This window comes from Eptatretus burgeri, chromosome 12 (assembly GCF_056783735.1).
Source record: "Eptatretus burgeri isolate ZD-2024b chromosome 12, Ebu_testis_v1, whole genome shotgun sequence".
NCBI classification, from domain to species: Eukaryota; Metazoa; Chordata; class Myxini; order Myxiniformes; family Myxinidae; genus Eptatretus; species Eptatretus burgeri.
Genome location: NC_140972.1, coordinates 86,709,859 through 86,736,633, shown reverse-complemented (window position 1 = coordinate 86,736,633; position 26,775 = coordinate 86,709,859). Strand labels below are relative to the sequence as shown.

Below are 26,775 nucleotides of genomic sequence, written 5' to 3'. Positions count from 1 at the left end.
ACACATACCTCCGTCAGGTTGACTAGTTTACGTGTTGTCTTTCACTGATACGGTGGATCTGCATCTGGACCTGAACCGAAATCTATACGGCTCCTTCAGGTGACCCACCCAACTCATCCACCAAGTTTTGTCATAAACTAACCAAATTTTTTCGAAATATCATGCTATATATCAGTTTTGGCCCTATCTCTCAACAATTAATGTGCTTCCTCACTGACGGACCTCTGATAGTTTGTACTTGTTGCTGTGTATGAGCCTGGGGAGTAACTGCTGAAATCTATCTGTACGACATCTTTGTTCTTTGTTCCTTTCACACTACTTTCTACTTTTTCACATTTCTCTTTATTCATTCTAATTCTTGCTTTTTATTTATTTATCTTTCTTTCTATATCTGTCTAGAAGTGAATTCTTGCAGAAAATTTTCCGTAAGCCTCACTTGTCTGCACCTGGATGGGTTTGAGGATTGTGGAGTAGCGGCTGAAATCTGAATCCTATCCAAGTTCCTCCCCGTTGACTCCATCTTTGCTTATTCGGGTTCCTTCTGATGACTCCAATGTTGTGTTTTGTTTTCCATTTGATTATGAAGAATCACTTAAAAAAAAAAAACATCCTGGTGCGGATCTTCATCAAAATCGAATCAATTCGCCCTCATCACATACCAAAGCTGTGCACCACGTTTCGTCCCAATCCATCCATACTATTTTGACATATCCTGCTCACAGACAAACAACCGAACACGAGTGAAAACATAACCACTGTCCGCCTTCAGTGGTGGAGTTGATTAAACATTATTTAGTAACTTACACATTTGTTTTACCATCAGTAATGGTAATTTGAGAATAATCAGTAAATAATCAGTGAAGCACAAAAGGTCGATGAACAAAAATAGTGAAGCTATGAATATTTATTCTGTTTTACTGTTTTTCTACCTTGTCTGTCTTTTGCCAAATTTTGACCTTTTAACCTCACCCATTCACCATTATTTTGTATTTCCACTTTTAAGTTAGACTACAGACTTGTTGATCGACCCCTGTGTAGAATATGGGAAGGATGCCCAGGATGGGATGGCACCCAAGATTTTCCCTCCACCATCATTGTAATTTCTACTTCCCAATCGCTTCAATTGGAAGAAGTTTGAAAGTGTTAAACTTTATAAGAAAGGGAGTTCCTAAGTTTAATACCTTTAAACTTCCTCCAATTGCAGTGATTGTTAAAGAACAATTGCAACTTGGCTGCCACTCTGTGTTGGTCAACCTTACCTTACTCAATGGTATTCTTCGGTTGGAGGTTTTATGCAACTTTGTGCAGAGAACAATGCTAGCAACAACTAAAATATTAATAGTGAAGGCTTTCTTGGTTTCATTCTATTATATCATTTCTTTTTAAAAATTGAATAAATAACTGATCTATGGTGTTATATATAAGGGGCGCGGATAAAGCGCAGACATTACGGGCCAAATGGCCTCCGCCTACATCCAAGTTCCTTTACTTGTTGATACAAGTTGTATCATCAGGGAGAAGTGGGGATTATTTTGTAATGTGTTTTAATGAAGGGGTTTGTTGGTGAAGTCGAGTTATAAGGAGGGAGATAAGATGAAGAATGTTGCTTCATGCAGTAAGGAGACAATACTTGAGAAGAATAAAGTCAATGATTTTGTCAGACCTTTGAAATTTTCTGATAATAGACTTCTTCCCTTTTATTCTACTTTTCTGTCATCATCGTCATCATCATCATCATTATTATCATTATTATCATCATCATCATCATCATCCAAAGTGAATTACAAATTATGGTTTTGGATCAGCGACTCAAAATAACGTCGAACATTTGCTCAAGCATTTCAGGATATAGTTGGCCTGGTATCACGTTAACTGAAGCCGATTGGAGTGGGAATGTGGAATTTGGACAGTGTGCCAGCAATAGCCCACGTAGCTCCTCGTCATCGAAAGACACAACCAATGGGTTGTCAGATGAACATCCTGTCAAATGAACAGTAAAGCTGTTCAACACCCCTGCCTGCATCAGTCTGACAGTTTATGGTTGGGTCGGGAATCGAACCCAGTCTTGGCTGCTCACAGGCAAGTGCGCTACGTCGATGCCGTCCTGCCGGACTGGCTCGACTCTCGTTTATTGTTGATAATTCTGGCGAAGGTGTTATTTACATATTTCTTTACATGATGTGGTAAGGAGGAAATGGGGTGGGGGAAGTGGGGGGGGGGAGAGGGTGAAATGTACCAAACTTATATTTTATAGAAATATATGTATATGTGTATATATATATATATATATATATATATATATATATATATATATATATATATATATATATATATATATATATATATATATATATATATATATATTTATATATATATATATATATATATATGTATATATACATATATATGTATATATATATATATATATATATATGTATATGTATATATATATATATATATGTATATATATATATATATATATATGTATATATATATATATATTTATGTATGTATATATATATATATATATATATATATATATATATATATATATATATATATATATATATATATATATACATACATACATACATATACATACATACATACATACATACATACATACATATTTATATTGTTATGGTTCCGAGAACCGTATGCATAGAAACATACAGTTGTCCCGAAGTTAGTTGTGCCATTAATATATATGCAGATAGATCCCTCCCTTGTGTGTAGTGGGAAGACACTGGGGTGCGTTGCGATAGGCTTTTAGTTAGGATTATAAATCATTTCTCCCCTTTTATTTTATTTCCCTTGTTTTTGGAGCCACAGTACCTTCCTCTCACTTGCTACTCTCGTTTGGGCTGGACAAGTGCTTCACCGCCTACTCGCCTAACCAGGGACTCGTTTGTTGAAGCAAAATCTTGCAGTAGTTCCTTCTTGGTGGGTCCTTACACGGTGGAGTGAGCGGGCTTGTCTGCCTGGCCGAAACCCCACCCGGAAAGGCCCTGTCCCATGAAGGCCCTGTCCAATCGGGACGGACGACGATGTCAGATTCTCCAAGGCCCCTCCCCACCCAGGGGGATCTATAAAAGTACGAAGCAATCATCAGAGGAGGGTTGAGTGCTTGGAGTTCGTGCAGTTCTTAGTTGGATTTGAGGGTTCGTTTCGTGGGGGTGATTGAGTTGGTGGAAGGGTCTTGGGAAAGAAAGAAGGAAGGTCGTTGGTTCTTTGGTGGTCCGAGAGTTTGGTGGGTTCGTTGGCATTGTTGCAAGTATCTACCTACGTCTCGCCTCAGCGGCCCACGCTCTCCACTCAAGCTCCTTCACGGACACGAACTCCACACGTACGGTTGTGGCTGAACAACTCAACATTTGTCAGGTGCCGCACCACGGAGCATCCCTTCCCCCGAAACTCTCAGGTACCGAGAACTGCGACCTCAACTCCCTCCCTTCCGACTGCGAAAGGTCCCCTTTTCTTTTAATGGGGTTTATTTTGTCTCAGTGTGTGTCTGAGTGTGTGGCGCCTGTCCTTTAAATAAATTATATAAGATTTTCAATTATTGTAATTGTTGCTTGTATTAATCTCGCGTAAGTCTGCATTGTGTCCACTTTTATAAGTTGCTGTAAAAATTGTCGTCCTACATCTCTCTCTTCTTTCCCCTGCATAAGACACCAATAAACTCGTTCCTGTGCCACATGACTTTCCTCGCCTTCGTGTAAATAAATGATGGTAGAAATGTTCCTAGTTCGTTTTTGTCTTTTCCATCATTGGTCCAGCATGGTTCGGATCTGAATTTAGCCGGGTCTTTATCCCCGATAATCTGTTCATTCTAGCTGGTACGTCCTTGGCAGTTCTGCTCGGCTGCATCCGATCCGGAGTTGGTAGTTGGTACTCTACCATAGTTGGAAGAGTGATCCAGTTCAGACAAGACGTACCGAGGGCGTGGTTCCCCGGTAGTCGAAACCGTGTGATTGATTAGGTTAACTGATTAAACCTGGCAGGAAGACCCTACGCTATGCGGTTCAGGTATTGGTGTCCATGGTCAGTTAAGTGACGCACCGCGTCACGGAATTATCCATGAGTGACGGCCTTCAATTCCGGGAGTCTGGTGGGAGACGACGTAACTTCCCCCACCTAGCGGCCATTCTCGCCACCGGACCCCAGCCCGCAACAATATACGAGGTGTGTTCAAAAAGTATCCAACCTTAATTTTTCGTGCGTAAACAAATGAAGCTAGGGAGGCGTGGTTTGGTGCAGGTATGTAGGCGATCCTAATCTGTATGCGTGAATATTTTCCCGCCTGCAGAAGCTGTCAGTCGCCGACAGACCGCCGATGAGTGAGGAAGTGTAAGTGAGCGCCGTCGGATTTTCGTTTTTGACAAAGTGATGGAAAAACTTGAACAACGCTACTGCATCAAATTTTGTGTAAAGCTTGGCGATTCCCAAGTGGAAACGATCTGCAAGATTCAACAGGCCTTCGGGAACGAAGCAATGGGCACCACACAGATAAAAGAGTGGTACAACCGCTTCAAAGATGGTCGCACATCAGTGGAAAGTGAAGCACGTTCTGGTAGGCCCTCAACATCCCCAAATTAGATCGTCATTGACCAAGTGAGGACCTTGCTGATGCAGGATCGTCGAATCACGATCAGAGAACTTGCAGACGAGGCGGGCGTCAGCATTGGATCCATTCATTCCATTGTGACTGAGGATTTGGGCTAAAGGAGAATTTCAGCGAAGTTCGTGCCAAAGCTGCTAACGATTGAGCAGAAGCAACTCCGTTTGGAGATCGCACAGGACATGCTGGAGACTGTGAACAGCGATCCCAACTTCTTCAACACAGTGATCATTGGCGATGAGACCACAGTGATCCTTCATTTTGTCAAAAACGAAAATCCGACGGCGCTCATTTACACTTCCTCACTCATTGGCGGTCTGTCGGCGACTGACAGTTTCTGCAGGCGGGAAAATATTCACGCATACGGATTAGGATCGCCTACATACGTGCACCAAACCACGCCTCCCTAGCTTCATTTGTTTACGCACGAAAAATTAAGGTTGGATACTTTTTGAACACACCTCATGTATATGTGTATATATGTATATGTGTATATATATATATATATATATATATATATATATATATATATATGTATGTATATATATATATATATATGTATGTATATATATATATATATATGTATGTATATATATATATATATATGTATGTATATATATGTATGTATGTATATATATATATATATATGTATGTATATATATATATATATATATGTATATATATATTATATATATATATATATATATATATATATATATATAATATACATGCAGGATGAGTCGGAAGTAGCGCCCAATTTCTGTCAGTTGGTTGTTTGTTTGCCATTTGTATTACAGTGTACAAGAAGGTAGAAATAAATGAATGACATGTTTATCTAACCATTTATTCAAGAAAAAAATTATTACGGAACTGTATCAAACTGTTTTACTTGCAATTTTCAAAGTGCCCTCCCTCGTGATCGATGCACAATTGCAGCCGAGCAGGCACAGAGCGGCACACACGTCTGCAGAGTTCGATATCAATTTCCTCAAACTTTGCAGTGATTTGAGCCTTCAATTCCTGAATGATACGAGGCTTTTCATGATAAACAAGGTCTTTCATGAGTCCCCAAAGAAAGAAATCTGGAGGTGTAAGGGATGGGGAGCGTGCTGGCCACTCGATCAGACCGCGGCGGCCGATCCACTTTCTGGGATAAAATGAATAATCTGCAAGAAAATTATTAACAACATGACTTCCCAGAAAGAATCTGACAGCCGAAAAAACAGAAATCGGGCGCTACTTTTGACTCACCCTGTATGTGTGTGTGTGTATATATATATGTATATGCATATATATATATATATATATATATATATATATATATATATATATATATATATATATATATATATATATATATATATATATATATATATATATGACTGTATCGGGGGAAGGAGAATGTACGAGTCGATGGCGATGTGGGAAAAGGCAAATATTATTTTTATATTCAAAATAAGCAACCCACGAAAAGACTATTCACATCATATAATGTACACCTTTTTCCATATTTTGTTGCAGGTGACAATAGTAACAATTGTATGGAGATGTGTATGTTCGAGGTAGTTGTAGATTTGTAGTGGGGGTTGGTGTAATTGTGTATTTTATTTGCTTTTGGATTGACACAGGAAAATGTTGAAAGATGTCATGATGGCAATCCATAAAAGGATTGTGATATATTGTGTTGTCTGTCATTCCTACCTTGTCATTCCTCCTCAATCCTCCCTACCTTGTTTGGTTGTTTATTTTTTAGGAACTCCATCCCTACATATTTTTTTTTCATTTTTAACCACTGAAGCTGGACATTTTACATGCTTATGACATCACTCTATAGGAGTGTTTAAGCATATAATTTTGTATACATTTGAATGGGCGGCCATTTTTTCCCCGTGCCATCCCTACATACGGAGTACTAACTACCTTTGAGATATATATGTATATACATATACTCCATGATAGAAAGAGACTAGTGGCGTGCTAGACAGAAAGCTGCCGGTGCAGAGTGGAATGGCACCTTCACTAATGCTGGAGACCATTTTGTGTCTGCCTTGCAATTTCCTCTCATCATCCCTTTGTTGAGTAACAAATCTCTGCTGTGCTTCTCCGTTTTGTGCTCTAAATGCATTTAAATTGGTCACAGATAAATTTGCTCTTCTTCTTGCCTTATTTTTCTAGATTTCTTCTTAATCATGCTTCTTTTTGCTTCTGTTTCAAGAAGTCACCTTTTCCCATTTGAAATGCAGCTTCTGATTAATTTGGTCTTTCCATGGATGCATGGCTTGAAGAAGAAAAAAAAAAAAAAGAACGATTTTTATCTGTAAAATACTGTTGTGGCCACGGGTACCGAGACACCAGTTGTTACTCAGGGGGATTAATCCCCGGTTGTCCTCGGTAGAGCCGGACCTGGGGCCAACGCTCACAATTAACGTTGTGGTACGGTGGGTTGTTTTAAAACCACGAACGCCACCCAGTCAACCACGAGTTCCAGTGTCCGCCGTCTAATTATTCCGTTTAACTGGAGGTCACGTGGTTACCTGAGCAGGAAGCGCACCCTCGGCAAAGCACCAATGTTATCTGATTAGATTTTAATTAGGGCGGCCGAGTGTTTTAACAGCTGGTGCGTGCTGACGATTTTTTGGTCAAATATGTGGTAATTACCTCCCAGTCTATCTCGGTTCGGACAATGCTAGACCAATGGAAGGAAAGGACAAACACGGACAGGTTGGAAATCGACAAATAATTTATTAATAATAAAATAAATAAATGAAAACCTTTTTATTTTCTGAGGTAAATAAAATAATAAATTTCAAAGCAAAATCAATCAAAATGCCAGGAAAGAGACAAAGAGCAGATGCTTATCGGGGGTTGACTTACTTACAGCTAAACACAGACAAGGGCACCCAGCAGATCATTCAGGGGGAGGGGAGGGGGAGAATTGTCTCACTCACCAGAAAGTCGTCCATGAAGGGAAAACGTCCTGAAATGCGTGTGTGCGTGTCACGTCCGTCGCCAGCACCCAGCTTTGCCTTGAACGCCAGTCGAAGTCTGGAGAGCACCGAGATCGTCCGTCACGGGTTTAGACCCTGGTGTTGTTGGTGATCGACCCGTGCCTCACTTGTTGGCGGCGCTGCTCACACCCACACGCGCACCACACGCTCGCTTGCCGAAGCACTCAGAAGGGCGAATTGTCTCGTCGGCGCTGGTCAGACACCCGCTTCTTGGTCGCTTCTCTTGCCCTTTGCTTTTTCCTCTCTCCTTTTGCTTTTCCTCCCCTCACTTTTTCTCTTCAGAATGTTTTTTTTTTCCCCTCCTTTCTCTCCTCACACTTTTTCTCTCAAGACTTTTTCTCTCTTCAGACTTTTTCTCCTCAGAACGTCTCTCTCCTCTCAGAACGTCCCTCTTTCGCTATTTAATCACTTTTTTTTTATATCTTAGAACGTCTCTCCTCACAGAATGTACCTCACGCTTTCTCTCGCTAGTTTTTATATCCCCGGGCCGTCTCCGCGGGGTGCCGTCCGCCCCAAGCTCACCCCGCCCCACTGGGGCATGGTTACCATGGCAACCCGTGCGCTCTCAAAAAAGGCGGGCGTCGGAGCTTGCGAACGAATGTTGTTGAGGAAAAATGAGGGCGGGCTTCAGAGCTCGTGAAAGAAATGTGCGTGAACGTGTCTGTCGTAAAGAAAAAAGCTTCTATAGGAGAGGGAGGGGATCTATCCTTTACCCTTCTCAACACATCACATTTAAGATCCCATTATACATGGGGATGGGGCTCATCTGAACATGCATTTAAGGAAATAACTGTCTGAGGACCTGGATGTGTGGATGCATTCATCAGACCGGATTCTGAAATCCGCAACAATACTAAAAAAAAAATCAAAAAATCTAATAATGGTTAATGAATTAATGATGAAATGTATCGTCACGTCCGAGTGTCCATAAGTACGGAATTATTCAGAGCCGTGACCTTATGGTCTGAGAGATGGTCCAAACGGTCTATTAAGGTGCTGCGTTCAATTTCACTATTTACCAAAGTCATCCAAATGAGCCGAAACGACGGCAAACACACACGGAAAGCAAATGGCTGAAACACACTCTTACCATTTAAAGGATTTATTTTTGGAACAAAAAGCACAGGGAAGAGGGTCGACAAGACGCTATAATAATGGAACGAACTATGTGAGTCAAAAAGACAGAAGAAGGAGAATGGGAAACGCAAGCTTATATACAATGAGGAAATGAAATATCAAATACTATCCACTAGGCACCAACAGTTCACACTTTCACAAACAAAAACAATGCAAGCGGGACTTCCCTTTTCTCTACGATGCGCAGGGTGAATGCAGGACGCGACGGTATCCGCTTTAGAGACCAGGAGGGAGACGAGAGGTAGTAATAATTCAGAGCCAGCAATAGGTATGCAAGGCCTTCCACCAGGCCACGTGGTTCTCCTTTTTCCTCCTCGCGCATGAGGTTTCTTCTCCAAATGAAGTCTGCTTCCTCTTCCGCCATACTTGCCTCTCTTGGTCCTCTTACGAGCCTCTCCTGGTACTCTCTCGGTGGACTGTCCAGTCTCCACTCATTTGCAAACTTGTGGACTCTCTCGTGTCCTCTTGCACGTTCACTCTCCTCATCACTGAGTTCTCCTCTTATCCTGGATGGACTCTCCCTTTTGGGTCCTGCCCACAGAGGCGGCCCCTATAAAATAAAAGGTACGCCTTTTCTTTCGGGCTCGACAGCCCACTTTGCCACCATGGCTGGCACACGCTGGCCAGAGAGATCGCAATTGGCCTTTTTGCGCACCTGTTACATGTGTGCCTCTGAGTACGGGAAGTCCACGCCTAGCCCCGCCGACAAAAGGTATATACGCATACATAATTATCCTGTTTATTCTGTCTATAAATTACACACGCTGCATCCTCAGCGCCACATGAAACAAATGACTTTCTTTGACAGATCCCTGTAACATGGCATTCTAACCTACTCGAAACACACAGACCATACTACACTTACCACAGTCTAGCTATGGACCCTGCCCCTCTCCCTTCTAAGTAACAGTATTTAAAATTAGGATTGTACATTTTTTAAAGTCTTTGGTATGACTCGACCAGGGTTTGAACAACCAACCTCCCAGAGTCAGAACGGACGCTCCAACCATTAAGCTGTTGAGGCTGGTAAAATGAGAGTGCTGTGACTGGCTCACATGATCTGTTATTTATTTTCTGTTTTATTTGAACCCTCGCCATTTTTACCCATCACTTTGCTTACAAATGTAATCAAAAATTGGCACGCTGTACTTTACAAACATTCTGCTCTATTCGCTCTATCATTTGCCTGACGTAATCTTCAATCTACTTGTAAGTCGGCTAACCTCACGTTCAGCAACCATCCTTGCTGCTTATGTATTGTGCTTTGAGATTTTTAGATCCTCATGGAGGATCTCCAAGTCTTACTCACGTTGTTGTTCTTGTGGACTTTTTTGTTTCACAGCCCACAGTTTTCATCAAAACTTCCTGAAACTTGGCGTATATATGTAAAAATACCCCAGCGCAGACAGTAACCACCTCCGATTTTGAAAATTCCTCCTAGAAAAAAGTTATGACGTCAAAATATCTCCGCTAATGGAAATCGCCCAAAAAATTAGTTCCGAAACTAGGCAAGCTTTTTAAATTCTGTTTGCGGGAATCGAACAGGGCATTAGTAGAGATGAATTGCCGCACATATGATGCATCACTATGACGTCATATCAATTTTTATGACGTCATATCAATTTTTATGACATCATTCCTAGTTTTTGACGTTTTTTGTTTTTTGTTTCATTTGTTTCACAGCCTAGAGTTTTCATCGAAGCTTCCTGAAACTTGGCATATATATGTAAAAATACCCTGTGCAGACAGTAACCATCTCAGATTTTGAAAATTCCTCCTAGAAAAAAAAGTTATGATGTCAAAATATCTCCGCTAATGGAAATCGCCTAAAAAATTATCTCCGAAACTTGGCAAGCTTTTTGAATTCTGTTTGCAGGAGTCGAACAGGGCATGAACAGAGATGAATTACCGCACATATGATACATCACTATGACGTCATATCAATTTTTATGACGTCATTCCTATTTTTTGACATTTTTTGTTTCACAACCCAGAGTTTTCATCGGATCTTCGTGAAACTTGCCATGTATATACAGAAAGCCCAGGCGCAGGAAGTAACCATCTCAGATTTTGGAAATTCGTCCTAGAAAAACAGTTGACGTCATAATATCGCCACTAATGGAAATCGCCTGTACCATTATCTCCAAAACTAGGCAAGCTGTTTAAATTTTGTTTGCGGGAATCAAGCCGGGCATAAGCACAGATAAATTATCGCAAACCTGATACATCACAATGACGTCATATTCGTTTTTATGACGTCATAATTAAGAGGACGAGGATCTCAGCTCATTCAAGCTTGTTGCTGTAATAAAGGTAGGAAAAGGTCATTCCATAGGCCATGTTTTATGAGAATTAAAGACTGTTTTTTAAAAGACAAAGAGAATGACTTAGCTAAGCCTGGTGTTGGCTTAGCGGTTAGGGTGCCTGGCTTGGGATCTTGGGGTCCCGAGTTTGATCCCCTATCCATTGAATTAACACCAGGTGTGGTTGATTCAGCCTGTCATCCTTCCAAAGTTGGTGAAATGAGTACCACCGTACTGGTAATAAGGGCACTGCATCAGCGGCACGGCTGTGCCCTCAGCTAATAATGCTACCCGCAGCCTTGTGATGTATACAAAAGAGAAGAATGACTTGTCTGATTCTGGAGTTAGGATGCTTGTACACATGTAAGCATACGAGTTAGGATGCTCGTACACATTCATTACTTGGTACTGCATGGTAAAAAATGACATACAAAGTAAGCACGAGATATGATGAATCTGAGTGAGTAGGGCGTTTTTGGACCATTGATAAAATTTTATTGTTACTCTCCGCAACAAGATGGAATCGTCAAACATCATACATCATGGAATCATCAGACACACTTTTGACTGGCTCATGTCAGGAAACAAATTCCCAAAACATGAAATAGTTTGGTTGCATTGCAGTCCGATTGTCAAACAGCCAGAATTTCAGCACATCCCGAAACTCGCTCTATGTTTTAGCTCCTAATAGACATTTTACCACGTATTTATGGTCAATGCTGTACAGATTATCCAATTATCATGACTAAATGATGTTTTGTGGCAGATTTTTTATTGACAACATCAAAACTCCAGTGCATGAGTCAAGTGAATATTGTGAAAAACCGTCATTATTTTAAGTTGGCTATTAAAGGGTTAAAAGCTCAAAATCAAGTTTGGTAAACACTTGATTTGGATTAAGCATACCAAAAATCCATCCAGTAAGAATGAGTGCCTGCCATTAACATGAAATGCTTCCGTTGTTAATTTTTATTTTTATTTTTTCAAAATTTGACCCTGTCTAATATTTTTAATACCGGATACCACCGGGTGGCGAGATACGATACACATTTGCATAGAGAGAATTGGGGTCTTCCCCCACCTTGAACCCACTCCCCCAGATATGTTACCCAGACACAAACCATAGTTGGGGTACCCTTAGGCAACATGCAAAATTTGGTCGGACGTGGTTGAGTAGTTTTTTTAGTTTCTGAAACATATATATAAACAAACAAATGTACAAAGTCACTTTTATAGTATTGTTTGCAGGAGACCATGCCTTTAATCTAACACCTCTGTGAGTCATAAACTGTTTTGTCAGGGAGTTTTTAAACATCTCAGAACTTGGTCTCAAGAGTGTACTGATATGATACCAACTAATGAGATGAGATTTCATATGTTACACCGATGAGAAGGTTTGGGTATTATATATAGTCATAGCGGTTGAAGCCTATCAGTTGGACTTTGCCCAGTTGGGTATCTTAATAATCCACTGATTTGAAAAATAAAATCCTTACATCTTCCCTCCTTGTGTCATATAAATCTCATTGTTAACCTTCACAGCTTTGGAACCTATGATTAAAAATCCAAACTTTTCATGAACACATTTGAAATGCTTATTTTTCAGACAAGTCATCTCAGCCCACGAGCAGTGCATAAAGATCTGTGGCATGCCTCACGACCCTACAGCAACGAGATTGATACATACGAGGCAAGCTGCTTTCAAAACACAAATTGCCAACAGTCACATGATGATTGCTGGCAGCACCACATCTCTTATGTCATCAATTTTGTGGTGGCAGCATCAGAGGACTCGTACTTACCTTGTGTACAGTATGATTTGAGTGAAGACAACACATAACTATGCCATAGCAGTCAGTCTTATTGATGACTATGGATTGATAAAACACGATTATTTCATATCTATTTATACAACCCCAATGCCTTCATGTTCACCTTTGATGTATTTGCCAAAAAGCTATGATGACATTGTTATTGTCGCTAATTTGTTTCCACAGTCCAATTCATTCACTGAAGATGTTAATTCTGACTCTATTGTAAAGAAAGCACCTGGTCTGAAAATGAAAACGAACATTGATGCTATTAAGGTGAGTTCAATCTAATGGGTTTATTTGATTTTATTAGGAAACAATTAAAACGGTGTTCTCATCATGTGTGCGTGAAAGCCTCCAGCCAGGAAGATAAAGATCAATCTATCTGGAGGTGAAAGCTATAATTTATGAATACCTGTATCTAGTTAGAAAGCGAGAATACCTGTAGCACTGCCAGATTGATTGACTGACTGCTTGGACACAGCTGAGGTTCTGGATGTGCTGTTGTGACGCCATGATTTGGAGATGTTCTGGGAAGAAAGGGTTGAAACCTCGATGAAGAAATGGAGCCCAGTTGATGATCAGGACAGTTGGGAAATTGGTCAATTGTGTATAAATCACAAAAGTTGGTACATACAACTTTGAGATTTGGCATTAAAATATGGTAAATTTTATAACCATAGTATACGGTGTTGCATAATTAGTATTGTACAACAAATCCTTTAAATGTTAAACTTAATGCATGATGAATATAGTGGTTAATGTTCCATAAATGATTGTAATTGTTATATTAGGGGGAGGAACGTGTGTGCGTGCGTGCATACGTACGTACATGTGCATGCAATATCTCGTCCTAAAATGTGTTTCTGAATGCTTTCATAGCTGAGAGGTAACCCTGGACAGGTGACTACTCCAATACGGGATACTGCCGAAGGAGACCTGAACCAGGGTAGGAAGAAATTAACAATCAACCAGAAGACCAAATGCTGCATTGAAGTCATCAGATGGAACGTGAATAAGTAAAGAGCAAATATCGAGTCATCAGGAAGAACCTGGATAGGATTCGGGTTTCAGCCGTTACTCCTCAACCCTCAAACCCACCCAGGTACAGCCAAGTGAGCCTTACAGAAAATTTTTTGGAAGAATTCACTTCTCCTTTGAGAGATAGATAAAGAAAGAGAAATAAAGAGTGAAAGAAATAAAAGAAAAGAAAAGGCAAGAATTTGAATCGATGAAGTAAAATGTGAAAAAGTGTAAAGAAGTGTGAAAGGAACAAAGAACAAAGATGTCGGGAGGAACCCAGATAGATAGATTTCAGCAGTTACTCCGCAGGCTCAAACTCAGCAACAGGCACAAGCAACCAGAGGCCCGTCAACGGGGAAGCACGGTCTACACAACTTCAGGATATGAGACAAACATAATGAAACGGAAAACCAAATACGGCATTGGAGTCATCAGAAGGAACCTGAGGAAGTAAGAGCAAAGATGGAGTCATCAGGAGGAACCTGGATGGTACAACGTAGCTATTGTACCAGCGTAGATTGATCCACTGGTATTTAAAGGTACCACGGTATCGCTAACACTCACAATTAAACGCAAGAAGACATCACTGCCAGCTTAATATCCATTCTGATTAATGATGCATATCCAATCCGAAAAGCACCAGGATGACAATATTTGAATGTCTGTTCAGGATTTGACCCAGGGTGGACACCTCAAAGGTGAGCAAACAACCTCCAAGCTTTTCTGTCAACCTGTTAATCAATGCAAAACAATTATATTACAATGATTCTTCAACAGGCACAATTATTCCCTCCTGTGGGGTTGGCTGACGAAAAAAATTTGGCCCAAGCCTTTCAAGAACTGGCTGGCCCAGCCTGAGGTTCAACTAAGTAGGTTAGAGTCTGAATTTGGAATTGGTTCAGGGTGTCGGCGATAGCTCACGTCCTCTTCACAAAGGACACCGTGGGATCTTTAATGTAAACCAACCAATGGTGGGCATTAAAGATCCCACGGCAGACGGGACACCCAGTTTAACGTCCATCCGAGGGACGTCACAGACACTGATCAATCAATCACCTGAATTGTGAACACGAGGGTGACATTTTATATTTGGATTGGGATTCAAATCCGGTCGATATAGCTCAGAGTCGAGTCGAGTGTGCATACCTCTAAGGCTCAGCTATACTGCCAGCAATACTTAGATTATTTATATAATGCAATTGATAACGTCACAGTGCACAAACGCAGACACCAGAACATTTTCCCACATAACCCTTACGGCACCAATTATTCAATCGTAATCTGCATCAAAACTACAGGAGTTCAAGAATTATTGTTTTCTGAATGAAAACGTCACCTTGATATTTGTACAGTGAATGCATCAGATATTTATTGGTCATGCTTGAGGAGCTGTCTGTTGGAGTATTATATGACAGTGATGTTGGGAGCTTTTGTTGGCTTGCCGAATGTTGATTGCCGCAGTAACAATGAACCTTTGTGACTTGGCTGGTCCTCCCACTTTGGCAATGTCAGGGAGTTAAGGATCCCGTTCAGTGGGAATAATGAGAAAATCTCTTATCAGCATGAAAGTATTGCTACAAAAGCAAAGGAAATTTAATTTGTGTTCTGTGCAACATTGTGCAGAGAAGCTAAAAACGTCACTGAGCAAACAAAACCATGTTTTTGGCAGTGGCAATGTTTTGGTACTATTAAAACTGCCTCCAAATTGCTGTGTAATTGATTAATCCGCTTTTATGGATGCTTCCTATTGCCCTGTCTGTGAGCTGCCATCCTTCATTTGTATTTTCGAAATTATTGGATTTTAAAAGGTGAACCCACATGCTCGTGAGATGGTTTGCTTTTAAAATAATTTGGTTTCATGATCGTCTGCACAGGAAGAGCTGGCCAAAGCTGAGGCCCTGTTGGGAAGTCTGGAAAGAAGTGTGAGCTCGGCGAGCTTCACCAGCCCTCCAGCCAGCCCATGTACCAGTTTCATTCACACTGCTGGAAGACGCTGGAGCAACACCTCGAGTCCGACTACGAGCTCTGTTGGGAGTCCCTATAAGTCAACAACAAGCCCAAGCAACAGCCCTACCATGAGTCCTTTGGATAAGGTCATGACATTTCCTCACAAGTCAGATCTCTGTGAGAAAGCTTCCACCTTTTCTGGAAGTTCTTCAAGCATTGGGACCCAGTTATCAAACTCTTCTGCCTTGCTCATCCCCAGTACAACTTCCCATCAGGTAATTAAAAATTCACTTTGAAAATTGTGATTCTTTTTTCCTGCTTTCACCATTCCCTCTATAAATGTCGATCGCAACTTCCTGCTGTCCTATACATGTACAATGCAGCACATTAAATTTCTGGGCCTCTCAAGGTGGGGGGGGGGGGGAGCGGAGGCCCAAATACGCACAATTTTGGCCAATCGCGGTTTTTGAGCTGAGATGAGTCATTGTTTTTGTCTGCGTGTACGATTACCTCCAATTATGAGCCTTTTATTGTTTCCCATGCACCGTTAATTTTATCAGACCAGCATATGGGACTGAAGCTAAATTAAATAACAAATAGTCATCAAATAGGAAATGACATATGTTGATCCTGTAATACTAGATCGACAAGATCTAGTAAACACACAACAGTTAATAATGGTCTTCCAAAATGTAAAACGATGGGCAAAATTAATTGTGCCAAAAGGCAGACAAAGGTAATGACATTGTGCAAAAAATGAATCAAGTTTTTAGATACTTCAGCAAGAAGTGAAAGTGCGGCACCTGTGGGCCGCCATTACAGGATTAATTAATCAAATTTGTGTAAACATGAGTCAAATATCCGTTCAAGTGTTCCGCTCCGCAAAGCGCAAAACGCTCATGCCAGTCCCATGGTTGAAAGGATGGTAAAAGCGCTTGATGTTGGGATCGAGGACCAAACAGAACAAGGAAAAAAAAGACATAAAATGTTGTAGTCCACGTTGTTTTAGTAATTTTGCTGCACAGAGTTAAAGGGCTTGTCCATATTTCACTTCTAAAAAGGCCCGTGTCTACCAGTCAGCCATCTTTGATCAGATTGCAAAATACAGTTAGATCCAAGTGTACGCCATTGTGTACTGTGCTAGTGCCATGTTTAAATATAATTGGACCATGTATGTCCGAGAAATGGTTGGGCACATGTTTAAGTAACAAAAATGGACACCAGTCAGCCATCTTGATTGTGATCTCGAAAAAAAAAGACTTGCTTATGTAAGCCATCAGTCATTATCTGTGTGCCAAGTTTGAACAAGATTGGTAAATGCATGTCCGAGAAATGGTCGAGGACGTGTTTGATACCAGGATTTTTTTTTACAACGGAAATGCCTGCCAGTCTACCAGTCAGCCATCTTTGATAAGATCACCAAATAAAGTAAGGGGCATGTGTATGCCATCATGGACTGTGTGCCTGTGTCAAGTTTGAACAAAACTGCATGTCTGAGAAATGGTTGGGGACACATTAAAGTAACAAATGGTCATCGGTCGGCCATCTTGGACCTCATCTTGAAAAACAATTATGTACTTATATAAGCCATTATTTGTTTTCTGTATATCAAGTTTGATCAATATCGGTAAATGCTTGTCTGAGAAATGGTTGAGGAAGTGTTCAACACCAGGTATTTTTTACAACTGAAATGGCCGCCAGTCGGCCATTTGGATCTGTTCTTGAAAAAAAAAATTGTTCTTATGAACACCATTCATATTTTGTCTTTGTGGCAAGTACGGATAAAATCGGTCTATACATGTCTGACATATGGTTGCAGACGCATGCAAGCACACACAGACACAAACATCGAGACCAAATCCATTAGCCCCCCTTTTTTTTGGACTAAGTCCAAAAAGGGCTTAAAAATGCCCGTGAGTGTACTCGTGTACAGGAGAAATCATTGCAGATTTACCAACATTTCTGCCTATCTGGATTTCGAGATTATTTACCCTAATCAGGATGGCGTACTGATAAATATCTAACGAATGATGACCACATTCATCAAAATCCAGATAGGTGGCTCCGTTTGATGTTTAACTGACATTGAGCATGTAATCTTTGTCTGTTTGATACAGTTGTCATGCTGAGGCTTCTGGATTGGAGGTGACGCTTTGGTGTTGGACTTTAAGTCCATTGCAGATCAGGGTAGTGCTCGTCACACTCCACATATGTCGATTTACCCGCTGATGACATCACGTGCCTTCTGGCTGAATGGTTTGCAGTAGCAGGACCAATCGTTTGAGTGTCAGAGGGATGATTGTTCTTTGCGGAATATGCGGTTTTACCGTACAAGTTATAATCAGTGGCGATGCTCACCATAACAGCCAAAATTGCAATAATAGCCGAGGCTGACCCTGCTCTTCCCATTTGTTTCAAAATTGGATAGTGGAGGTCAGTTTTATTTATTAGTTTGCTCTGACTTATTGTTATTATTATTATGTATATATATATATATATATATATATATATATATATATATATATTATCATGGCCGTTGGGAGTATACATTGTTTTAAAAGAAAAGGAAGCATCCAACCAAAAATGTAACTCGATCTATCCTGCTAATCTAGTAATAAACAAGCAGAAACAGTTCCAGTCTCAGGTGATGTTTCACCTTCTTCCCAGTGGGCTTCCTCAGGCCAAGAGGTCATATCAAAATTGGATGTTAAAATAGGTGGTGAGTGAGACAAATATTCTTGTGTTTTTGTTGTATTTATTTAAAACCCAGTTGTAATGTGACCTCTTTCCTCAAAGCTTTTCTGCTTCAACGACACATTTAAAGCAAAATATTCTGTACAAATTAATTATTAGTTGTGATATTATTTTGTCCTTCATGTAAAACCATTTATCTTTGCTTTTGTTTGATCTGAATTGTTGTGCAGGTTCAAAGTAATATATCTTCACTCCTGCAGCGTAATGCTGGAAGTGTTTGGGTTCAAAGCCTTCCGTCTCCCACTGGTCGACTGACTTTTCTTACTAACACCATTGGCAGCACCAGGGAGGCAAAGTTTGCACAGTCTGGTCAGCTGTTTCGCCCACAGGCTTCACCAATGATTAGGACAATACCCACCACCCAAATCCATGAGAAAGAGCAACAACCCCTCTCTACCCATCTGTACTCATCTTGCAGCAGCAATAATGAGAATCACCTTTTTGTCAATGGCAATGCAGCAGAATCAACTCATCACAATGGGAGTCATGCCACATCAGAGAGGCCATCGGCAATGATGAAGAACACCGATAGTCACATGACTTCAATCCATTCACCCAGCAAAAACGCTCAGGTACTTCAAGTTATTGTCATTTGCAACGATGAACAGGTTTTCTTGCTGTATGATTGTATCCTTTGTGAAACTATGAGATTGAGAAAATGTATTTTTACTTTCAGGCTTTTCATTTCTCTTTCCTCATCCCTCCTTCCTCTTCACCTCTCATTATAATTTTGTCATTTTGTCCTTAACCTCCTTCATTCCTCAAACATGCAATGTTGCTTTTTGAATATTCAAAGTATTCCACTGAAAACAAATAACTTGGCTGAAGATTAATGGGACTCAAGTTCTGACATGTTGATGTTGAAACTTTTATAAGAGAGATAAACAAGTTTGTTATTTACTTTCTTGTGTGCTGAGGACATCTATTCAAATGTAAACATCATCTGACAGGCACATAGTTGGAATTCAATACATTCATTTACATCTGCTATAACATCATTACTGGATGGAGCATGGCTGTGCCATGATGCAGTGCCCCCTTACATTTAGAATTCATAGTCGGGGTACTGACACACAATAGCTGATTATTTTCGAAACTCATTACTGCAGTTTCTACATCCATAGATATTTGCAGCAAGAAATAGAAGACTGGACAGCGAGCTTCGCTTACTGTTGCTTGAAGTTATGTTTTGAAAACTAAATCCACTAATGTGCTGTAATTGTGTACCATACCTGTGTCTGTAAATTATGTGCGATGATACTGACGTCACAGAGTGGTGACAGTGCTGTGGATGTACATATACCATACAGGGTGCAGATGAACTGAAAATCTGCAGCTTCCTCAATAAATCGACGCAGACAGTACAAGTGGACCTGATGCCATTGACACGCCCAAGCGTATCTTATTCCTCCTCTTCAGAATGGTGAGTTTTATAAAGCGTTCATCATTTTCTTTCCCCTTGTAGTTATGAGTTCTGACATTACATGGTGTTGCAATTCTTAATTCCTTACAGTGTATTTGTGGCAGGTTCTGCTTTTAACCATAATTATTTGGCCTTAGACAAAATTAATGCACAATAACTTCATTGCTCTTGTTGATGCGTGCTTCTCTGACAATGTCATTGATCCATCTGTGTTAAAGGCCTACTCACACCTTGACGTGTTAGCCAGCTTATGCCGATTTTTGAAAAATTTGTCTAAAACGCTGGCACACGTCGAATACGTTATGGGTAAGTTTTGGAAACATTGAGAGCACGCTGAAAAACACTGCCATACGTCGTAGTACGCTGGCTTTCATCGTTGTACTTTGCGGTTGTCCTCAAATTTTAGCATGCTTGAAATTTTACGACGTATGCCGGCGTATGACTCACACGTTCCGCTAAGCTGGCCATAAGTTGTAGGCACGTTATGCGATCGTTGACACGTCGACACACGTTAATTGTAAGTTAATCATAAGTTGAAACACGTCGAGGTAATGTTTAGCGAACCCGAAACTTATTTCTAACTTATGAGTAACGTGTTGTAGGCACGTTACGCGATCGTTGACACACGTCGACACACGATACATGTAAGGTTACTTCGACACGACACACGTCACACGTTACTTCGTCAAGGTTACTTCGAAGTAACGACACACGTTACTTCGACACACGTCAATGTAATGGTTAGCGTCAGTGTTCCAGACTCCCTGGTTTTTTTATTTTTCTTTTTCTTCGGTATGACGGTGATGTTGATACTTCGATTTCTAGTGCAGTTATAATATAATATAATTAATAGGCTGCCGCTCAATGATTTAAATCATAACCACACTAGAAATCGAAGTGTCAACATCACCGTCATACCTAAGAAACCCCCCCCCCCAAAAAAAAACCAGGGAATCTGGAACACTGACGCTAACCATTACCTCGACGTGTTTCGACTTATGAGTAACTTACAAGTAACTTTTGTCAACGTGTGCCAACGATCGCACAACGTGCGTACAACTTATTCCCATCGCGTGCGGAACGTGAGGCATACGGCAAGTACGTCGTAAAATGTTTAACACGTTTAAAAGTACAAGACGTACTCCACTTACTACGACGTATGATAGCGTACTTTAGCGTTCTATTCACATATACCAAACTTACCCATACCGTATTCGACATGCGCCAGCGTTTTAGACAAATTTTTCAGAGGTCGGCATACGCTGGCAAGGTCGCCAAGGTGTGACTGCGATGTTGACACTTCCATTTCTCCGGCGGTTATGATTTGAATCGTTGTGCGGAAGCCTTTTAATAGGCTACGCCACGTGATCATCGGCGATACGTGCAGCGCGCTATGCATAAGTTAGACTATCGTTGGGCATAGGTTGTGAACGCCAACAACAGGCTAAGCATTCGTTGGTATAAGTTATCTGTAAGACAACGGAACGTTCTGTGTCCGTTACTAATATGTTAAGCATACGACCAACTCGTTATGAATACGTCCGAATCTTTAAAAAAAAACATCAAAAGTTCAGCGTAAGCCAGCGTTTTACATACATTTAGATACGTTGCCATTGCTGGCTAAAACGTCAAGGTGTGACTCGGCCTTAAGCAAGGACAAGACAGTGGCCTGGTTGGAGTTACTGAGTCGTTGCATTTTGATGCTGGGAGTCCAGATTTGAATTTGGCGTTAAATAATGTATTGTCCGAATATCTTTTCATGCTATTCATTGCCAGCTCCTTCGACATCATAGCTACAAAAGACATGTATGTGTGAACAGTAACATTGTGATTAGTAACATTTTGCTCCATGATGTTCTGGTATAAACTGATGAATATAAGATTTTGGTTTTCTGACTTTAACTAATAAGTCAGACATTGGAATTGTATCTTCCAAAAGTAACATCGCATTTCCATTTTACAACTAGAAGGGCACTAGGTAGAGCGTATACCTCCATCATGCAATGCCTGATCCACGAGAACATATCGGACCCAACACATTTTTGAAATATCGTACTGTATATCGTTTTTAGCCCGATCTCTCAATGGTGAAGAAACATTTTCAAATTTCTTGGATCTTCACTAAGATCGAATCAATTGGTCCTTGTCACACACCAAACGTGTCCACCAAGTTTCGTCCGGATTCGTCCACAACTTTTTGAGATATCATGCAATGTCGTTTTTAGCCCCATCTCTCAATGGTGAATTATAATCAGTTAAAAATTAAATAATTCTCTTATTCAGATCTGGATTTGGATCTTCACCAAAATTGAACCAATTCTTCCTCGTGTCATTCTCAACATGTCCACCAAGTTTTGTCTGAATCCATCCACAACTTTTTGAGATATCGTGCTATATATTGTTTTTGGCCCTATCTCTCAATGGTGAGGCCTAAGTCACATTTGCTCTACGGCGAGGATACGGCGGCCATACGCCCTCTGAATTGACAGAAACGTGTGGTGGCCGCAGCGTTTCTGAGGTGGCCTCCGGGTGGCCCTACACCGTTCGGCTATATTTTACAGGCCATAGGGGTCGCTGTGGAATTATAGCACGGAGTTATAACTTTTTTTCATTTGTACGTTCGCCGTAGCAATTCGACAAGGAGAAACAAAAGAACTGGTTAAAAAAAAAGAAAGAAAAAAAGAACCCACTCGTTACCGTCCGTCTGGCCACACGTTCGCCTTCGGGCCCCCCTGCGGTCGCCTTGAAAATTCTATGTCTGCCGCAGGAACGCCCTAAGGTCACCGTGCAACATCAAATCAAAGACCGTACGGCACCCCCACGTTTTCGGTCTCCACAATTTATAAATACGCCGTGCGGCTACCCGAAAAATAAAAACATATGTGACTGCTACATTGCGTGACCGTGGAAATACTGCGGCTGCCCTTATAATTGTTAATGGCCGTATATTTTGTAGACCCCACGGCCGCCGTGCCAAATGTGACTTCGGCCTGAAGAATCACTTGAAAAATTCTCAGATCCAGATCCGGATTCGGATATTCACCAAAATTAAGCATTGCTGTCCTTGACCGGTCACATACATACACAACAAAAATTCAGAACGATTGCTTGGAAACTGCGGCTATAAATCGTGTGACAGACAGACAGACAGACAGACAGACAGACAGACAGACAGACAGACAGACAGACAGACAGACAGACAGACAGACAGACAGACAGACAGAAACAGACAGAAACAGACAGACAGAAACAGACAGAAACAGACAGACAGAAACAGACAGAAACAGACAGACAGACAGAAACAGACAGACAGACAGAAACAGACAGACAGACAGAAACAGACAGACAGACAGAAACAGACAGACAGACAGAAACAGACAGACAGACAGAAACAGACAGACAGACAGAAACAGACAGACAGACAGAAACAGACAGACAGAAACAGACAGACAGAAACAGACAGACAGAAACAGACAGACAGACAGAAACAGACAGACAGAAACAGACAGACAGAAACAGACAGACAGAAACAGACAGACAGAAACAGACAGACAGAAACAGACAGACAGAAACAGACAGACAGAAACAGACAGAAACAGACAGAAACAGACAGAAACACACAGAAACAGACAGAAACACACAGAAACACACAGAAACAGACAGAAACACACAGAAACAGACAGAAACAGACAGAAACAGACAGAAACAGACAGAAACAGACAAATGCTACTGACAAACATATTTGGCGAAAATATTGTTGTGGTTGACGAAATTCGCAAACCACCATTCAGGTCCCTTAGGTGAGATATCTCTGTAAGTATATGTGTAGTTAGGCCCAAACCCGTTGTTTAGAGGGAATAAATGTCATTCATGCGGGCTGCGACCCCTCTAGATAGCCGTTTTTCTTTTACTATCTTTATTTTGGACCAGCCGCCATTACTACCATCACAACCACCACCAACCACGTCTCAACAGCCATCACACAACAACCACCAGCCGCAACGCCGCTTCACGACAACAACAACGCCAACAGCCACGACCCTTGCCGTCACATCTCGCTCTCGCAACCATCGCATCACCGTCATTCCCGCGCCGCTTGTGGACACCGATACTGGACTCGTGCAGGGCGCGCACCAAGCAGCGGGTGCAGAAACACCAGCCTTTCCGAAGAAATCGGATCAAAAACGACTCAGCCCACTTCTGTTCCGTCCTATCAGCGAGCATGGGGCGATTTGGCCCCACCTCCAGGTGCGTCGGAGTAATATCGCTATATGCAGATTCATGGATCAAAAAGCATTCACGCCCACTTTTCCTCTGTCCAATGGGGAGCCAGCCAGAGGTAAAGGGTCGAAGGTGAAGGAGCGAGGCCCCGGGGGCTATAAAGGGCCGCGTTCGCTCACCGGGAGTTGAGTTGGGAAGAAGGCAGAGTTGAGTTGGGAAGAAAGTCAGTCAAGTTGAGTTTGGAAGAGCCAGTCAAGAGAAGAGTCGGAGAAAGCAGTTGGACGGAGCTGTGGAGAGTGGGAGAGTTGGAGAGGTGGCGGCGGCGAAGGCAGTCGAGGGGGCGCTCGTGTCAGAGTCTGGAAGCTGCGGAGAGGGAGGCCGATAACGCGACCGAGGTCGCGGTGGAGACGCTCGTCGTGGGACCCGAACCAGTGAGATATCCTCATCCCCCCGAGCATCAACAACCCCCTCCTGTTTCTCCCCGCGCTGAGATAGTGCGAGAAGGGGGCCCCGTTCCCACCCCATACCAGGCAGTCCCAGCGAGGCCCGCGGAGTTGGGGCGCCACCGCCATTTTGCGGCTCATCACCAGACGGGTAGGCTCGACGCGGTCTCGGCCCCAGGCCCGTCTGCCCCCCTCATCGTGGAGGGTGGTCCCTTTTTCTTTTGCTTTGAGTATATGTGTTGTCGGCGCCGTCTGTGAAGTAAAACTGTATAAGTGTTGCCGTGTGTTCGGTAGTCGGTGGTAGATCTGCATTGTGTTTTGCTTTTACATTTGCTTTTTGTGCATTATTGTGTGTTTCTTCTTCTTTTACATTTGCTTTTGGTGTATAATTGTATATGTGTGCTATCCGTGTGCCATCGCGAAATAAATGTGCTTTATGTTGAACTGTTTTTCCCGTTTCGCTTCGTCTTTTCCTCTATTGAATCTCCATCTTACTTCACGTAAAGGGTTGGTCGTGGGCTAAAACACCCGATAATTAATCGAACCGTCGGGGTTGACGATAACACCGCTCGGTTATCCCGATAGTACGGAACGGGTCGCTTAAAGTGGCCCGTGTCCGAAGTCGACCCGCGGCGAGGTGCGATCGCCCGGTCTACCCTTCGTGTGGGTACTTAGGTAGGTCGAATTTGGCGAGCAACCCTATCCCACGCGGGGGGCCGATTGGCACGATCGTGGTGAGGCCGAAAGGCCCACCGGTGACTAGTTCCCGGCGTTAGTCCGAGAGGGTCACGACGGGATTGTCCGTCCGGTGGGCGACGTGCCGCGATTCGAGTTACGTGGCCGTTCGCACGCCGGCGGGCGCGAATCCGCAACAATATTTTTTTCGCCAAGTAACAGGCGTGAAAACATTACCTCTGTCCACCTTCGGTGGCAGAGGTAATAAGTACCATGTAATAAATGAATGGATTTGACATTTACGAATCAAGCAAAATTGTCATCACACCAATCCATAAGGTTTCATAATCATTTCAATCCCCTTTTATATATGTACCGATATTTAGCTTCTCTAGGTAGGAACCACGAGAAGTTGGACAAATAACTATCGAGCAGATACTTTCACAAGTTCATCAAAATAACAAAAATTCTCAAAATGCAAAGGTGAACCTGCCGTGTAAAGGTAAAACCCAGTAAGTCGCAAAGCCGTCCCAATGCAAATCCCTCGGTTTTTCCTTCGGACACCAGAAACTTGCATTTGGAAGTATATCTCTGGAAAGCAGATGATTAGGCACTGATAAACATGCTTGAGGTAAGAAAATAAAACAACCCTCATTATGTGGTTATAAATGCAATAGTTATCAAAAAAAAAAATGCCTTGCTGCCTAATTAACCAGATTGACAGGATAGCTTAGGTGTAGCTTCCTTGCCTTTAATCGGTCTCGTCTGGGTTCAATAATTATCTGTCGTCTTTGCCTTTCATAAGCCGGTTGTTGGATTGATGAGTATAGTGTCCTCTGGAGGACATGATTATGCTGTTGCATCAATTTGCATCATCAACCATTTTTCTTTTTTTTTGAAAAACTTTATCATGATCAAACCATCAGCTGATAATCTCACTTTTCAGCAGACAAATGATCCTCAATAAAAAATGTTTTTTGCATACAACAAAGTGCAAAAGTACAACAAACTGCCATGGCTTGTCTTAAACCTGCTTGAAGCTGCTAACTGTATGGAAGTCCAAAAAAAGTGAGATAAAATCATTGTTCTTTCTCACTTCCGTTGGATTCACACTCCCAAACAGCTGCCAGGTGGTACAACGAGAATTGGATACGGTGCGACAAAGGAACCAACGGCTTCATGGTCTCCTTGCCTCACAGTCCCGCAAGATGCACGACCTTATGGAGCAGGTGCTTCTCCTCGTAATGCAACAGTTTTTGTGCAGTGCTTATTTAAATTGTGAGGGAGCTAGAAAGAACAATGATTTGAATGTCTTAAAAAGATTTTCAGTGCTTACTGAAATTGTGAGGGAGCGAGAAGGCTATCTCAGTAAGTAGGCTAGATTGGAGTTCTTACTGGGCTGTATGGTG

General features: G+C 41.7%; 1 protein-coding gene across 4 annotated transcripts in view; it reads left to right on the top strand.

Moving 5' to 3' along the window:
• LOC147016045 (uncharacterized) overlaps window positions 1–26,775 on the top strand; it is a 57,638-nt gene that overhangs the window by 18,064 nt on the left and 12,799 nt on the right. For all 4 annotated transcript variants that reach the window (XM_085848726.1, XM_085848727.1, XM_085848728.1 and 1 more), the window contains 6 exons: window positions 12,676–12,759; window positions 13,067–13,156; window positions 15,778–16,125; window positions 18,775–19,176; window positions 19,915–20,027; window positions 26,490–26,595. In XM_085848726.1, coding sequence (XP_085704852.1) covers window positions 12,676–12,759; window positions 13,067–13,156; window positions 15,778–16,125; window positions 18,775–19,176; window positions 19,915–20,027; window positions 26,490–26,595 — 1,143 coding nt within the window. The remainder of the gene's footprint in view (window positions 1–12,675; window positions 12,760–13,066; window positions 13,157–15,777; window positions 16,126–18,774; window positions 19,177–19,914; window positions 20,028–26,489; window positions 26,596–26,775) is intronic.